This window comes from Hemicordylus capensis, chromosome 3, assembly GCF_027244095.1.
Source record: "Hemicordylus capensis ecotype Gifberg chromosome 3, rHemCap1.1.pri, whole genome shotgun sequence".
NCBI classification, from domain to species: domain Eukaryota; kingdom Metazoa; phylum Chordata; class Lepidosauria; order Squamata; family Cordylidae; genus Hemicordylus; species Hemicordylus capensis.
The window spans coordinates 115584407-115600787 of record NC_069659.1 but is presented as its reverse complement, the minus strand read 5'-3'; the positions used below and the strand labels follow the sequence as shown (position 1 = coordinate 115600787).

The window sequence follows — 16381 nt, the reverse complement described above, 5'->3', positions numbered from 1 at the left end:
AGAAAAGGCTGAGACTGGGACTCACACTAAGCATTCCTAAAACCACAATACTTGCTCAATGATGTGAAGAAACAGACTGGCAGGGATAGACTGGTACCAGGAACAACAGGACAGACTCAGAAGGAAAACTGTCATAACACCACTGATTGTCACCTATAGATCCAAGCTAAAACCATGTATAATCAATGATCTACAGTCCATGCTGGACAAATAATCTTCTCTCACACTCTGAGTGGCAGGCCTGTCCGTGATCCACTTGTGGAATTCTCTGCCACAGGATGTGGTGACAGCCAACAACCTGGATGGCTTTAAGAGGGGTTTGGATAACTTCATGGAGGAGAGGTCTATCAATGGCTACTAGTCAGAGGGCTGTGGGCCACCTCCAGCCTCAAGGGTGTGCCTCTGAGTACCAGTTGCAGGGGAGCAATGGCAGGAGAGAGGGCACGCCCTCAACTCCTGTCTGTGGCTTCCAGCGGCATCTGGTGGGCCACTGTGCGAAACAGGATGCTGGACTAGATGGGCCTTGGGCCTAATCCAGCAGGGCTGTTCTTATGTTCTTATGTACAGACAGGCCCCTACTCTTAAAAGGCTACTCACTAGCAGCAACACTTCTGTTCTCACAACCATCAGTTTCAGGTTAGGAGGTAATAAACTCAGTTATTCATGCTCGTGTTGAACCACAGGAATCCCTCCAACACAGCTTGGGTAGTGCTCTTAACTGATGGAGGAGTAAAAGAAGATAAGAGTAATCACCTAATCCCCCTCCCCTGCCATGTGAGCACAAGTAGCTTTTTAATTGGGAAGAATGCTGTGCCGTACTGCCCACCCTCGCACGGCTACCATAGAGTTCTGTGGCCAGAGCAGTCAGCATGGAGCAGATGCTGCCATCATGCGGTTTTCCCAGGCTTCTGGAAATGCTTTCTCAGTGCATGCTGAGAAGGCGGGGGCATGTTTGGAGGATAATCCACAGTGAGGCAGAGCAAGGGGCCAGGGCTAAAAATTTCCAGGGCTAGCAAACTCCAGTGTTTTACTCTGTCCATGCCTGGAGGGGGTGGAGTCAGCTAGGGCTGGGGGAGGCCCCACATTACTTTGAAATTCTTTTGATCACATTCTGTGTCTCAGTTGGAAGACTACTCTCTTCATAAGAGGTGAAGGCCCGAGAGCATAGCGAACAGAGCATAGCGGACAGGGATAGCAAACAGGACGAAGGAGTTTTGCAGGAGTTTAGCGGAAAGTTTGCAGGGGAGCCTGGAACAAACCCCTGTGATCACAAAGAGCCTGGCGGAGAAGAGAACTAAGTACAAATCCCTCCCTCATATCCCTAATATTCTTGGGAAAGGCTAAGTACAAATCCCTCCCTCATATCCCTAATATTCTTGGAAAAGGTAATTTCACATTTGAGTTTTTTGAGGATTCTTGGATGGATACCATCTGGCCCAGGTGATTTGTTAGTTTTCCGTTTTTCGAGACAGTTTAGAACATCATCTCTTGTCACTTCTATCTGACTCAGTTCTTTAGCCTCCATCCCTAAAAAACCTGGTTCAGGAATAAATATATGCTCAGTATCCTCTGCTGTGAAGACGGACGCAAAAAACTCATTTAGCTTCTCTGCAACCTCCATATCCTCCTTAATAATCCCTTTCACTCCCTTATTGTCTAATGGTCCAACTGACTCCCTGGCAGGTTTCCTGTTTCTGATGTATTTAAAGAAGTTTTTGTTATCCCCCTTGATACTTTTGGCTAAATGTTCCTCAAACTCTCTTTTTGCCTCCCTTATTGTCACCTTACATTTCTTTTGCCAGAGTTTGTGTTCCTTTCTGTTCTCTTCATTTGGACAAGCCTTCCAATTTCAGAAAGAAGTCTTCTTCCCTTTTATGGCTTCCTTGATGGTACCTGTTAGCCATGCTGGCATCCTCCTGGACTTAGTGGCATCTTTCCTCCTTTGGGTATACAGTCTAACTGGGCTTCTAGTATTGTGGTTCTGAGTATACGCCATGCACTCTGGAGTGAAGTGACTCTCCTGATTTTCCCTTTCAGCTTGAAGGTCTTGTCCACATGCCTCTCTGTCTCTCTGAGCTTCTCCAGATTTGCCACCTTGGTCTCAAAGGAATGAATTTGTTCCCTGAGAGCCAGGAGCTCCTTGCACCGAGCACACACCCATGACTTCTACCCATGGGGCAAATAGTCATACATGTGGCACTTTGTGCAATACACTGTGAAGTGCCCCTTCCCCTTCTGACTTTCTATCTTCATACTGTTTTTGTTGGCTGTTTACAGTATTTAGAGATAGTTTATTAGAAGTAGTTTATTATCTGTTTATTATTATCTGTTTATTAGATAGTTTATTAAAAGGATAGGTCTCAGCTGTAATGGTCAGCTAAGTCATCCATCCAAGAATCCTCAAAAAACTCAAATGTGAAATTGCCAACCTCCTTGCTAAAATATATAACTTATCCATGAAATCGGGCTCTGTATCAGAGGACTGGAGAGTAGCAAACAACACCGATTTTCAAAAAGGGATCCAGGGGTGGTCCGGGAAATTACAGGCCAGTTAGCTTAACGTCCGTTCCAAGCAAACTGAAGGAAAGCATCCTCAAGGATAAAATTGTAAAGCACCTAGAAGAACAGGCCCTGCTGGGAGTGAACCAGCATGGCTTCTGCAAAGGTAAATCTTGCCTCACCAACCTTTTGGAGTTCTTTGAGAGTGTCAACAAGTGTGTGGATAAAGGTGATCCACTTGACATAGTATACCTGAACTTCCAAAAAGCTTTTGCCGAAGTTCCTCATCAAAGACTCCTGAGGAAACTTAGCGGTCATGCGATAAGGGGACAAGTACATGTGTGGATTGCTAACTGGTTGAAAGACAGGAAACAGAGGGTAGGTATAAATGGAGAGTTTTCACAATGGAGGGAAGTAAGAAGTGGGGTGCCCCAGGGATCTGTACTGGGATCGGTGCTTTTTAATTTATTCATAAATGATCTAGAAGCAGGAGTAAGCAGCAAGGTGGCCAAATTTGCAGGTGATACCAAACTCTTTTGGGTAGTGAAATCCAAAACGGATTGTGAGCAGCTCCAAAAGAATCTCTCCAAACTGGGTGAGTGGGCGACAAAGTGGCAAATGCAGTTCAGTATTGGCAAGTATAAAGTGATGCATATTGGGACGAAAAACCCCAACTTCAAGTATATGCTGATGGGATCTGAGCTTTCGGTGACTGACCAGGAGAGGGGGTCATGGTGGACAGCTCGTTGAAAGTGTCGACTCAATGTGCAGCAGCTGTGAAAAAGGCCAATTCCATGCTAGGGATCATTAGGAAGGGGACTGAAAATAAAAATGCTCATATTATAATTCCCTTATACAAAACTATGGTGCGGCCACACCTGGAGTACTGCGTACAATTCTGGTCTCCACATCTAAAGGACATCGTAGAGCTGCTAATATTATAATGCCCTTATACAAAACTATGGTGCAGCCACACTTGGAGTACTGCGTACAATTTTGGTCACCACATCTAAAAAAGGACATTGTAGAACTGGAAAAGGTGCAGAAGAGGGCAACCAAGATGATCAGAGTAAACCGCCCGGAGATGTAAGTTTTGGGCAGTATAGAAATAAGTTAGTTAGATAAATGAATGAATGAATGACATTGTAGAACTGAGAAAGGTGCCGCAGAGGGCAACCAAGGAAGCACCTTTCTTATGAGACAAGGCTATAACACCTGGGGCTTCTTAGTTTAGAAAAAAGATGATTGCGGGGAGACATGATAGAGGTCTATAAAGTGGATAGAGAGAAATTCTTCTCCCTCTCCCATAACACTAAAACCAGGGGTCATCCCATGAAATTGATTGCCGAGAAATCTAGGACCAACAAATGGAAGTACTTTTTCACACAATGCATAATCCACTTGTGGAATTCTCTGCCACAAGATGTGGTGACAGCCAGCAACCTGGATGGCTTTAAGAAGGGTTTGGATAACTTCATGGAGGAGAGGTCTATCAATGGCTACTAGTTGGAGAGCTGTGGGCCATCTCCAGCCTCAAAGGCAGGATGCCTCCAAGTACCAGTTGCAGGGGAGAACAGCAGGAGGGAGGGCATGCCCCCAACCCCTGCCTGTGGCTTCCAGCAGCATCTGGTGGGCCACTGTGTGAAACAGGATGCTGGACTAGATGGGCCTTGGGCCTGATCCAGCAGGGCTGTTCTTATTATTTCAATGAGCCCTGGATTTCTGGGTTCTTATTATTTCAATGAGCCCTGGATTTCTGGGTGCTGGGTATGCAAATCCAAACAGAGGTTCTGGTTGTATGGGAGTTACAAGGTAGCAGTGCTACCACCTCCAAATGGTTGTGTGAACAAGCCTACTATATCACAGGACCCAGAGCCTACTGAAAACCCTGCAAGTCCTGATCTCTGACCCATCATAGATACAAGTGAGATTGGCAGGAACCAGTGGCAGAGCTTTGTTGCTGGTCACGTTGCAGCTTTAGAACTTACTCCCTGGGGAGGTCCACTAGACCCCTGTGTTATCTTCTTTTACATGAATGGTTAAGAACTCTTTATTCCACAAAGATTTTAGTTAAATATTTTAACCTGAATTAAAATATTCTTTTTTCCCCTGTGATCACTGTTTGTAGTGGATTAAAGCCTTTGTCTCAGAGCAAGCTCACGTGAGGAAAATAAATTCTGAATCATCCCTGATGAGCTGCCTGGCTAAGCTTTTCCTAAAACCTTTCTGTATTATCAGTAGGTTCAAAATGCTGCCACCACCACCCCTCTTATCGACAAAGCTTAAACCTCCCTGGGATTGGGGTGGGATCCCAGGGAAAACTCTTATTTTGCTACTGGATAAGCATAAAAATCTTCCACATGCAAGCCTATACAAAGAGAAGTCTCCCTTTGCCCCCCACCTTTCCTGAGTTAAAAACCTACTAGGAGAGGCTTGTAAAAAAAAAAAAGACTAATAAAACCCCACAGTTTTATTCAATTACTACAGACTGCTTCCGGCTGAGGCTTCTAGCTCTTAGATACAGTTAAGAATACTTAGTAGGTTTACAAAAATAGGTTGTCTTAATGCACGCTTAGATGTTTATAGAGTCTGTTGTAGGTAGGATGGGCGTAGGCTATTGTTTCTTATTTTAATTACATTACATGTAAACAATAATAGAACAGTATCAGGAATATACAAAAGGACACACCTCAAATAAATATAACAACCCCTAACAGAAAGTCTAACTAAAACCTTTCCTAGACTAAACTTCCCACAGCCATAAACCCTGGCTGCTTGCCTTGAACTCACCAAACACCTGGTGAGAATTCAAGCTTCCTGCCCTCCTGTCTTTCAAGGATCTGCAGAGTTATTATACTGCAGCCAACCTGTCCAGCCACATGTCCTTCTGAGTACCTCCAGCCTAGCTTCTTCTCTCACAAAGAACTCCCTTCTTCCTGGCAACAGCTCTCTAGGTCCCATCTACCTGGTGAGCTGATTGGCTGAGCCCTGGAGTTTACCAGCCTGTCAGTCAAGACAGGGTTCACTTCCAGTTAACTCTTTAGAAGGAGGGGCAGCTGATCACTACACTGTTTCATTGTTTTTGTTTTGTATTGCTGTTTTATTGTGCTTTAAATGTTGTTTTGATTTTCTTACAAGGTTTTTAACCTTAAAGGTGGGGCATGCATCTTTTAAATAAATAAATAAGAAATGAATAAATAAATATGGACAATTGTAGACATTTAAAATGATGAAATGTTAGACCAAAAGCATAACACTGAAGAGCTGGAATTTCTGAATCCAGCCTTGTTTCATCATTTACTTAAACACTTTTTCCTGTCACCCATCACTCTCATCTGAAATAATGCCGCTTCCTGGTGTTACTGTTATCCAAGGTGACTTAACATGAGGGAAATGTTAAAAGGGAGTTCTTCAAAGGGGCTAGATCCTATGCTTTGAACCTGACAGACTTAAACATTGAATTTGACTCCTATGGTGAATAAGACCTTCCCATGTTGAATAGAAATCAAAGGAATATCGGTTATTACCTAGACTCAAAGCACAGCAGGAAACATTTCAGTAATCAAGGAGAACTTTCCCCTCCCCCCCCCACTATAGTTCTCTGCTACAAAAGCCATCCCACAGGACAGTTGGACCACACTTCTGGGGGATTAAACTATCAATATCTGCTTTTATTCTGAAGACAGTGACAAGTGACTGTACAACCAGATTATATCATTATATGTTTCAGGTAGGTGATAAAACCTTCTCTTCCATTCTGAATTATTTGGGGGGTACGAGATTAACAACATAGGCTTACCTACTGCTATTTGTATGGTTTGTTTTGAACTTTTTATGGAGGATTATTAACATTCTTTTTATAATAGTGGGTGCTTTATGTTGAACTAGCTGAACCCGCACAGATCATCAGTGCACTAGGACTTTGTTGCTCTCCTGGCCCCCTGCCACAGCCCCTGCTTTATTGCTCAATGTTAGCTGCTCACTCTCACTCACCCTCTCCCTGCTCGCTCACTCACCCCCTCCCTACTCACTTGCCCCCTCCCCACTCACTCACTTGCCCCCATCCCCACCTGCTCACTCACTTGCCCTTCCTCACTGCTCTTTTCCCTATCTGCAGATGGAATCCCCACTGCCCAATTACCACAGTGCTTCTGTTCTGTTACCTCTGGTTGGTAAAGCACTGTGCGGGCGAGGCTTGCCAAATATGACTTTAGTGTATTATATACAGAAATTGAGGCAATTTTGCCTTGTTGTACACTGCTTGTACATTAATAGCAGCAAGGTGGTATATAGGTTTTAAAACTATATTTTAAAAATAAAATGAGTTTTATTTGAATTTTGTTATGAGTTTTCTTCATCAGCTTAATTTTTCTTCTTCTTGGAAAAAACTAGAAGACATCCTTTATAAGCAGGGATCCACAAATTTAGGCTTGGAGCACTAGCCAGTCATGATTTGTGATAGCTCCCTTCCCTCAGCACCTTTTCTGACAAGGTTACATACATTTCTCAAGTATTTAGCATTTTGTATGAGCAAGTTACGGCAACTGGGAGCTGGCACCTTCAACAATGCTTTCTCAAAGTGGCTACATATTCTAGAGATGCTAGTTCAATGTCTGACCAGTCTAATTTTCCCCTGTGTGTGAGAAAGATTATCTCCATTTTACATCTTCTGTTCTGCACCAATTCCTTAGACCCAAGGGGTTGCAATATCTTTGCACTTCTATATATTTAATTATCTAAGGCATACCCGCGGCTAATCCCGTGCGTGGCAGTTCTCACGAGAGTTCATAAGCAAAAGCACCTGATCGGGCAGTGGGGATTCCATATGCAGATAGGGAGGAAGAGCCTGTGATGGTTAAGGTCAGTTGGAATGCAACTGTTACTGGTCGGAAGATGTTCTTGATTGTAGAGGAGAGGAATATATATATGGATAGTGGGCAGGGGCCTATGGAGAGAGGGGTCGTGAGGGAGGAAAGAGCCTCTTCAGGAGAAGGAGGCTGCCGCTGTGTGAATTAGATGAGGAAACAAGATGAACAAGATCTGTTAACTCAGGAAGGGACAGAGAGAGAGAGAGAGAGAGAGAGAGAAAGAAAGAAAGAAAGAAAGAAAGAAAGAAAGAAAGAAAGAAAGAAAGAAGACAGAGGAGGAAAGCGAGTGAAGGAGAGAGAAAGAGAGAGAAAGGGAGGGGATCAGAGAAAGAAGGAAGGGCGAGGGATGGGCCCGAGCCTGTCAGCGGCCTGAGGGGAACGAGTGGCCATGGTGTCAGCAGCAAGGAAGGGCCCAGTCAACCACTGCTGCTGTTTGGGGCTACCAAGTCAACCACTGCTACTGTTTGGGCCATTGGCAGAGGGAGTCAGGCAGGCATGGGACGAGCCCGGGCCTGTCAGAGGCCTGAGGGGAATGAGCAGTCATGTCGGAGGCGGCAGTAAGGAAGGGCCTGGTCAACTTCTGCTGCTGTTCCTGTCAGGAGGAGCAGGAGTGGGGCTCAGGTGAGGAGGTCTCTGAGGATATGAGGCTGCACCTTGGCCAATAGGCACCAGCAATGCTGCAGCTGCAAACAAGAGGGGTGAAGGGGATGGAGTAAAGGGATGGAGGAGTGACCATGAGGAGTGAGGGGGATGGAAGCAACCGGATGGAGGAGCAGGAGGAGCAGGAGTGCGGCTCAGGTGAGGGTGGAGGGATCTCTGAGGTGAGGGGAGCAATCAAGTACTAGCATGCAGATGCTCTGCGTGGGTTAAGCTAGTGCTGAAGAAAGCCCTAGGCATCAGCTACCTTAACTGTTCAACATATGAGGAACAAAGAGATACAAGCAGGAAGATGTTACAAAATCAAAGTGAGAAGGAAATATGTTTAATATGTTCCTCGAAGTCTCCTTGTGTGCGATTTTTAAAAATAAAAATAAATACTTTAGAATGCATACATATGACAATGCACAAATCACATATTTTATCTCCTTGAGACTTCAGTGACACTAAATCCCAGTTATTTCAAAATAACTGGGATTGCAGCAAAGTATGCATCTTCTGGGAACAAATAACCCCTCCTGTTTAGACTAAAAACATTGCAATATAGTTGCAGAACAAGATGAACCAATTGCATACCTAGCAACATATCCCTATTTTCCCATTCCTGTGAATGAAGACATGTTGGCAGGTATGCAATTAGACCCCGCACCCCCACCGCCCATTTTATTCTGCCACAGCAAAAATCAAGATCCTGAGCAAGCAAACTGGCAAAAAAATTACATTTAGCAATTACACTGTTTTTCAAACTGACTATCTGACTCTGTTTACACATCAGTTATTTTACCGAATAAGGTTTCAATAATCTCCATTTCTTGGAAACAAAAGGAACTGCACAGCAGATGGAAAGAAAACAGAGCTCATTCTTGACTCTGCCTCCCAAAGAAAACCCTAATTAGTAACCCACAATCAACATTTGATCAAGAGCAAGATTGTTAAAATTATTACTTTTGACATCAGATATAGCCAGGAACGTATGAACTCTCTCTCTCTTTGTGATGAGTAAATCAATAGTATTACCAAGTATACAGAGCCCTTTCATAACCCTAGAATTCTACCCTGCTTAATTTAACCATACCAGCATTTTTTAAAGCATGCAGTGCAAAAGCAATTGCAAATGTTTCAGCAGCTGCCTTAAAATTACTTTCTGCTACTGTCTGGCAGTAGTACTTTCTGGTACAAGGATCCTGTTTCTTCTCTGCTCCCACTCGGCACATGTACATGGAGAAGCAGGGTGGGTCTTAGTGCAGGTGATATGTGTTTGTCTCTCATGTCTCATTCTGAAGTTGTGGAGTTTTTGACAGAGTGGCTAACTGAGGACTGTATGAGAATACAAAATGGCAAGTGCAGAACTCCCATCTCCAGAATGACCTCTATGGCATGCTAACAAGGGGAAGGGAGGAGGACTGTGCCTCTAGTGATTTATACAATACAAGAAGTAGATCTGAAGATAAACTAGGGTTAAAGTAAGAAAAAGAGCTTCTGAATTATTAGGGATTTTTATTTCTCTTTTCATCTCATATAACTGGTCAGATGAGCAAAGTACACAGGTTCCACAACCTAAGCAAATGCTGAAAGTGACCCACTGCACTGAGCAAGGGCCCTGGGATTCACTGCACAAGCAAACAAATCCAGGATAAGATTGTTAATTTGGAATTTGTTCATTTTCCTGAAAAATTGTTCCAGATGAGTTCATAAATGCATGTACATCATTTGGTTACCCAGAACTTGATGTCTTGCATCTGACTCCTCTTTAAAAATAAAAATAAAAATACTGTCCTTGAGAATGTAAGGTACCACCGAGGTTCTCTCTATGTGTCTGATTTGTGCTGACACATGCAAATCACTGCTTGATGCTGCAATCAGTAAATGATGAACATGTATATATGAATCAGACCTTTGAATCCTTGGACCACACTAATATATTCTAAGTGTGCAACTTAGGCTGCACTCCTAAGCATTTGAAAGCAAGTTACACTTATGTACTTGCTTTCAGGTAACCATACACAGATGCATTGTTGGAGCCTATATAGAAGCAGACATTTCAAACTTCAACTTCCAAAAGAGACCTATTTCTCAAAAAAGAGGAAGTACCAATTAGATTTGTATTGCGCTCATACCATGCTCATATGGTGAGAAGGTTCCAGCATCTATGTTAATATAAGGATCTATTTTGATTGCAGTAACTCGTAAACCACATGATTTCAGGATCGTGCCTATGCTGCTTGCAATAATTCCTTTACCGATGCCTGAGATGACACCACCAGTCACCAGGATATACTTCATGGGATAATTAAGCGTACACCTTAAGTTTCGCTCCGGAAATCTAAAAAATTGAAAAGTTAATTTGTTAAAAATGAACTTAGGAAATACTCTGAAGTTACCACTACTACTACAGCTACAACTGCCCTTGATGGCTTTAGGCAAAGCACAATCCCTCATCCCAGCCCCAACCTGCAATATTTGAATAATAATACTCACCTGCTTTACAAGCTTGTTGCAAAAATTGCCAAGATAATGGGCAGGATAAAATGTAGTAATGAATGTAGAGTGCTCTGAACATTCTAAGTGTTATATTAATGTTATCTATTGTTAAAAACAAAACAAATGTTTGCCAATGCAATAAAGCAATGTCCTGTATGAATACAGTTTGTTTAAATGATAAACAGCTGGTTTTTCCACATTAAGTCATATGGTCACTTTATTTTTCCATTTTTTCAAATATGGAAATGTTTTTAGCTTATTAACAATAACAATTGAGGAGGAGAAAACTGTTTTATTAGCATTAATGAACAAAACTCTTTTTGGCTAACCTTCGAGAGAAAACCAGAAGTCATTATCGTAAATACATTGTTACTTTATTACAGATAAAAGATTTTTTAAAGTACTGCTTAACTATTGGTCAGGAATATTTGATGACTGCTTTCTCACTTAAGTGCAGAAGAGGTGGCCACCGTGACTAGCTTCAGCTTGTGTGACAACTGTGACCCTTTCTTGGGAAATAAGACCCAGTCACCGTCACCCAAGCATTAGTCAAGTCCTGTGTACACTATTATAATGCACTCTACGTAGAGCTGCACTTGAAAAGCATTCAGAAACAAAAACTGGTTAAAAATACTGCAGCCAGATTATTGGTGTGGGGGGGGCACTCGATCAGAGCATATGATTACGAACTGTACTGGCTTCCCATCTATTTCTGGTTCCAGTTCAACAACTTTAAAAGTCCTATATGGTTTTCATCTAGGGAGAGGGGTTCCCACCCTTTGGTACCCCAGGTGTTGCTAAACTACAACTCTCATCATCCCCAGCCACAATTTGTAGCTGGGGTATGTTCTGGTTTGAGAAAAAATAATTTGTCCTATGTACATTTTGTTCTCTCTTCTCTGCTCACTATGGTATTTAACAGCTGTCTAGATGAAGAAAAGCCTGCTGCGCTTTTCTTATTCATGGCACTCCAGTGGCAACAGTGCAGTTTCTGCCACATTTATTTATTTTCCAATTTATTCTCTTCCTTTCACCCATGGCCCCAAAGCAGCTAACAACGTAAATTAAAGCATCTCAAAAGCACATGTTGAATGACAATAAAATTGTACTTGACAAATAAGAGCATCAAAGAAGCAGCATCAGCTCACCAATTCATTACAGAGGCCTCTCGTACACTAAAGGCCTGGCAGAATAAAATAGGATTTAAAAACCTTCTTAAAAGCTGTAAGGGGTGGAACATTATTAATTCCCTGCAGTAGAGTTCGACCACCTAATGGCACAGCGGAAAATGACTTCTCTAGCAAGCCAGAGGCTGCCAGTTCGAATCCCCGCTGGTATGTTTCCCAAATTATGGGAAGTACCTATATTGGGCAGCAGCGATATAGAAACATGCTGAAAGGCATCATCTCATACTGCACGGGAGATGGCAATGGTAAACCCCTCCTGTATTCTACCAAAGACAAACACAGGGCTCTGTGGTTGCCAGGAGTTGACACCGACTCAACGGCACAACTTTACCTTTAATAGAGAGTTCCAGAGTCTGGGGGGTCACCATGGAAAAGACCCTGTCCCACATGCACACTAATTGAACTTCAAGTGATGACATCGAGAGAGAATATCTCAGCTGGCCAGCAGAGTCACATGGCCAGGCCCAGGCCTTCTCAGAGGTCTAGAGAGGCACAGGCTACTTCCAGCTTTTGAGGGCCCCAACCATAATAACAAAATGATGACACATAGAAACAAGTTGTGAAATTTGTTTCGTGCCAAAAAATTGTCTAAACTTGAGCCCCGCCTTTGAGCTTGAGGATCAAGCCAAAGGGCCCCCTTTGCCTCTGAATGCCTACTGCCATGTGCAGAGCCTGTCTTTAAGGTATCTTAGACCAGAGGTTCCCAACTTGGCAAGATAAACCATGTGTATGTGTTAGATGTGTACATACTCAACTTCAAAGCCTAATTCTATGCATGATTATCAGCCCACACTCAGCTTTAAAGCTTCCTAGGTAACCTTGAGCTAGTTACTCTTTCAGGTTGCTATTACCAATATTTATATACTACTGTTCAACAGTTCTTAAAGTGATTTACATAGAAAATAAGAGGGGTTGCCTTTCCCAAAAGGGTTCATAATTTAAAAAGAAACATAAGACAAACAGCAACAACAACCAGTGGAGAGAACATATAGTGGCACTTTCCAGATTACATGCTACAACAGTGTCACTACAGTTCAGTAAGTGTGCTCTTCTGTACTGCCTGTGTTTTCGACATTGCAGTCCCTGTGCAGTCAGCAAGGTGCCATTCACATATCTGTTGCCTTCTTTTGGATTTTATCCTTGCATTTTAGTCCAACAATGTTGCATATGCTAATAAATAGCTGTATTTCCCCGTTGTAGGAGGGTTGCGCGAGTTATTTACGTTTTCAAAATGATCCTGCCAAGTAAGACCAGCCAACTTTGGCCCTCCTGCAGATGTTGGCCTACAACTCCCATAATCCCTGGCTATTAGCCACTACGGCTAGGGATTATGGGAGCTGTAGTCCAAAAACAGCTGGGGGTCCTAAGTTGAGGAGGCCTGCTGCCAAGCCGAAGCATTTTACTGCTGAACAGAGTGCAATCTGGAAAGCGCCCTGCACAGGGTGATTGTGAAGTTAAAGTGGTGGCGGCGAGGGGAATCATGCATAGGGTCTTGAACTCCTTGCAGAAACACTGCACCTGCACATATCGTTAGAGGATTCTAATCCATATTAGTAAATACTAGCCAACCCCGCTCAGAGCGTCTGTGCACTCTTTGGGGCCAGGGGTTACCTGTCCCCACTTCTGCCCCAGTCTCCCAGGCCGAGACGCCTCTTCTCCCCATCACTACTTCTGCCCCCCCTTTCTCTCCCCCCCCCACTCCTGAGCCTTACCTCCACAGCTGGGCTGGGCCCACCGCTGCCTCTGGCCTCTACAGCCAGGCCTGCAGCTGGCGCAGCAACCAATGCTCCTGGGTGCACTGCCTTCAGCCAATCAGGCCCGTCTGAAGCCCAGCCAATCAGCTGGGCGCTGGGATGCACATTCCAAGGCACACTCAGGAGAATTATATATATAGATAGAATCAGGGTTTTACTCTTAATCAACAGTAACTTATTCTTTAATAGAGAAGGCATTAAAGAATACGTTATTGTTGATTAATTAATTGATTAATGGCTTTATGCCAGATTAGTGTTTTTAAAAAAGAAAGGGACACTCTGGTGTTGTAATGTTCTAATTTATGTCCTTAAAATCCAATCTTTTGGAAATAAACTCAGTTTTGGTACATCTTTTTCATGGGAATGTTTCTGAGCATGTGCAAAACATCTTTTCTCTAATACAAACTCTGTGGGCCGGGAGGACACAATCGGCTTCTAGTTAGAAAGCAAGCTTGAGCTTTTGCATGGCTCATTGAAAGAAAGAAAAACCATTGGAGCTGCATGTCTACTGCTCCCCCAGCAGGAAACCTGTGTGAGGCATGATAGCCAGAAATTCAATCGGTGAGACTTTCTAAAAATGTCAACGTGAAGCTATGGGTTACGCTTCACCAGCTGAATAAAATACGTATGTCACAGTTTGGGGGTGGCTTTTCTATTCCCCTTCCCCTAAACTATGCCCCATTTTGAACTAATACCCTCTCTCCTTTGCCAGAAGCCCCCCCCCCATGTGTGTGACTGTGGACGATCGCCTGTGGTGCAGCTGTTAAAAGGTCAGAACCCTTTGAAAACAAGACATTTAAAACAATAAAATAGTATCTAGGCTGTGGGTCTATTATTGCCCCCAAATCACTCTAGGAAGGGGGCAAGTCCCAAGTCTGCACCTGTTAACTCACTTGGGGGGCGGCTGGGTAGGAAAGACGGAAGCCCCAAGCTTGAGCTGCCTCCACGAGAAGGAGGCTTCAAGTCGCCGCTGTCGCCACGGCTATGGGATGGCGGCGCGCCAGTCTCGTCGCGGCGGCGGCGGCGGCAGAAACGCAGAGGAACCAGCCCTGCTCGCGACATGACCGCCGCCAGGGGCCCTCCGCCTCACTCAAGTGGAGCGGGGACTTGTCGTAGCACTGCAGCTAAACTATCCCGCATCCCAGCGCAAAGAGGCCGCTTACCTCGACAGCGCCGTCGTGCCTCTCGGTGGGCAAGTTTGCCGGCCTCCGCCTCCTCCCCGGCCGCGTCCCTCGGGGATCAGTGGGAAGGAGACGGCCGCGCCTCTCGGGCCCGCAGCAAGCGGTTTCTCCAGTGACCGCTGGGGGACCTGAAAGCTGCGCTCAGGCTCTGCCTCCTTTAGAGAGCGAAGAATTCGATGAGAAGAGAGAACAAGTTGAAGGGGAACGAAAAGCTACTGATGGGAGGAGTGGCGCGGCTCGGGCTGTTTCAGACTAGCCGCCCCATTGGCTTCTTATGCAGGTGAAGGGGGATGCACTCTACACACTCCAAGAGACAAGTCTATTTACCTCTGGCTCATATTAAGTCCTAGGGTGGGTGCCCTTCTTCGGGACATAGAGCTGATAGACAAATACACGTACAAAGATGTCGCTCCTACAACAAATATTTCTATACCGCTTTTCAACAAAAGTTTCCAAAGCGGTTTGCACAGAGAAATAAGAAACAAATGAGATGGATCCCTGTCCGCAAAGAGCTCACAGCCTTAAAAGAAACATAAGATAGACACCAGCAACAGTCACTGGAGGGGTACTGTGCTAGGGTTGGATAAGACCAGTTGCTCTCCCTGGCCCTGCCTAATAAAGAGAATCACCACTTTTAAAAGGTGCCTCTTTGCCCAGTTAGCAAATAACCCGCTTTACATAGATTAGATACAAGCTACCAGATACAAGCACGCACTCATTCACAATATCCAGGATCACAGGAGGGACAGTTTTGCCTGTGGGCTACTGAGCCAGAAACGCTTTTTTCAACAACAAAAACTTTACAAAGCTATTCACACAGCAAAGAAATGGGAAAGGAAAAAAGCAGTAGCACAATGATGCAGAAACAGAAAAGACTGTAAGACATGCTCACAGAACCTGCTAACCCGAGCCCAGCTGCCTCTGCCACTTATTGCATCAGGCCATCTTTGCTGTCCTGGCATAGGAGATATTTGACACATATCATTCGTACACAATTATATCATAACATTATCAAAAGACATATGCAGTCCCATTACCCGGTATAATTTATATTCCACTGTGGGGCCTGGATTATGTTGGAATTTATATTAAGAATTCTTTGTGCGGACTTTCGACCACAGTTCTGCAACTGCACGCGAAATTGCTTCCTTCTTTATTCGGTTAAAGATCTTTAGACTCCTGTCCTGTTGCATAAAACTCCAGCGGGACTCGTGCAGCCTGGTTCCTTCGGAATCGGTGATTACTCGCTTCAGGATCGAAACTGAAGTTAGCTGCATCTATTGAGCCGCAATTAATATAGAATGGCTGGTCACGACCGCAGAACTTTGCGTGCAGAGAAAGGATGTTAGAAAACATTTAAGGCTGGGCAATGAAGCTTACATGTATAGGGTCAGACTACATGTCTCATAAAGCAGATTTTTAGTCTCCGGTCGTGTATGCACACAATCTTGAGCGTTCTTTCGAAGAAGTGCGACAATCTACAAAGAGGACAACAGAGGACTTTGTGCCACCTTGAAAACTAACACATTTATTGTAGCGTACGCTTTCGTCAAACTACAGTCCTCCTCTTCACCAGATGTTTTTGTGGACTACAGTCCACGTAGTCTGTAGTCTACAAACGTTTATACTACAACACGTTATTCACAAAAAGACTGATTTTGCTGAAACGATCTCAGCCCGGAAACAGCAGGCATCTGCGGGCTTTTTCCTAGCCGTCTTTTCCGTTTGGAGAAGTAGAGAGGAGGAGCAGAGCG

General features: G+C 44.1%; 1 protein-coding gene across 10 annotated transcripts in view; it reads right to left on the bottom strand.

Moving 5' to 3' along the window:
* Nucleotides 1-16381, bottom strand: part of CTPS2 (CTP synthase 2) — a 161934-nt gene that overhangs the window by 121961 nt on the left and 23592 nt on the right. For 6 of the 10 annotated variants that reach the window (XR_008319739.1, XM_053310854.1, XM_053310855.1 and 3 more), the window contains exon 2: nt 10142-10347. Coding sequence is in view for 9 of the 10 variants with exons in the window: in XM_053310854.1 (XP_053166829.1) it covers nt 10142-10347 (206 nt within the window). In the remaining variant the exon portion in view is untranslated. Of the gene's footprint in view, nt 1-10141; nt 10348-13404; nt 13483-14339; nt 14577-14609; nt 14808-15664; nt 16358-16381 lie in introns of those variants that run through there. The other 4 variants (XM_053310852.1, XM_053310857.1, XM_053310851.1 and 1 more) reach the window with 4 other exon arrangements.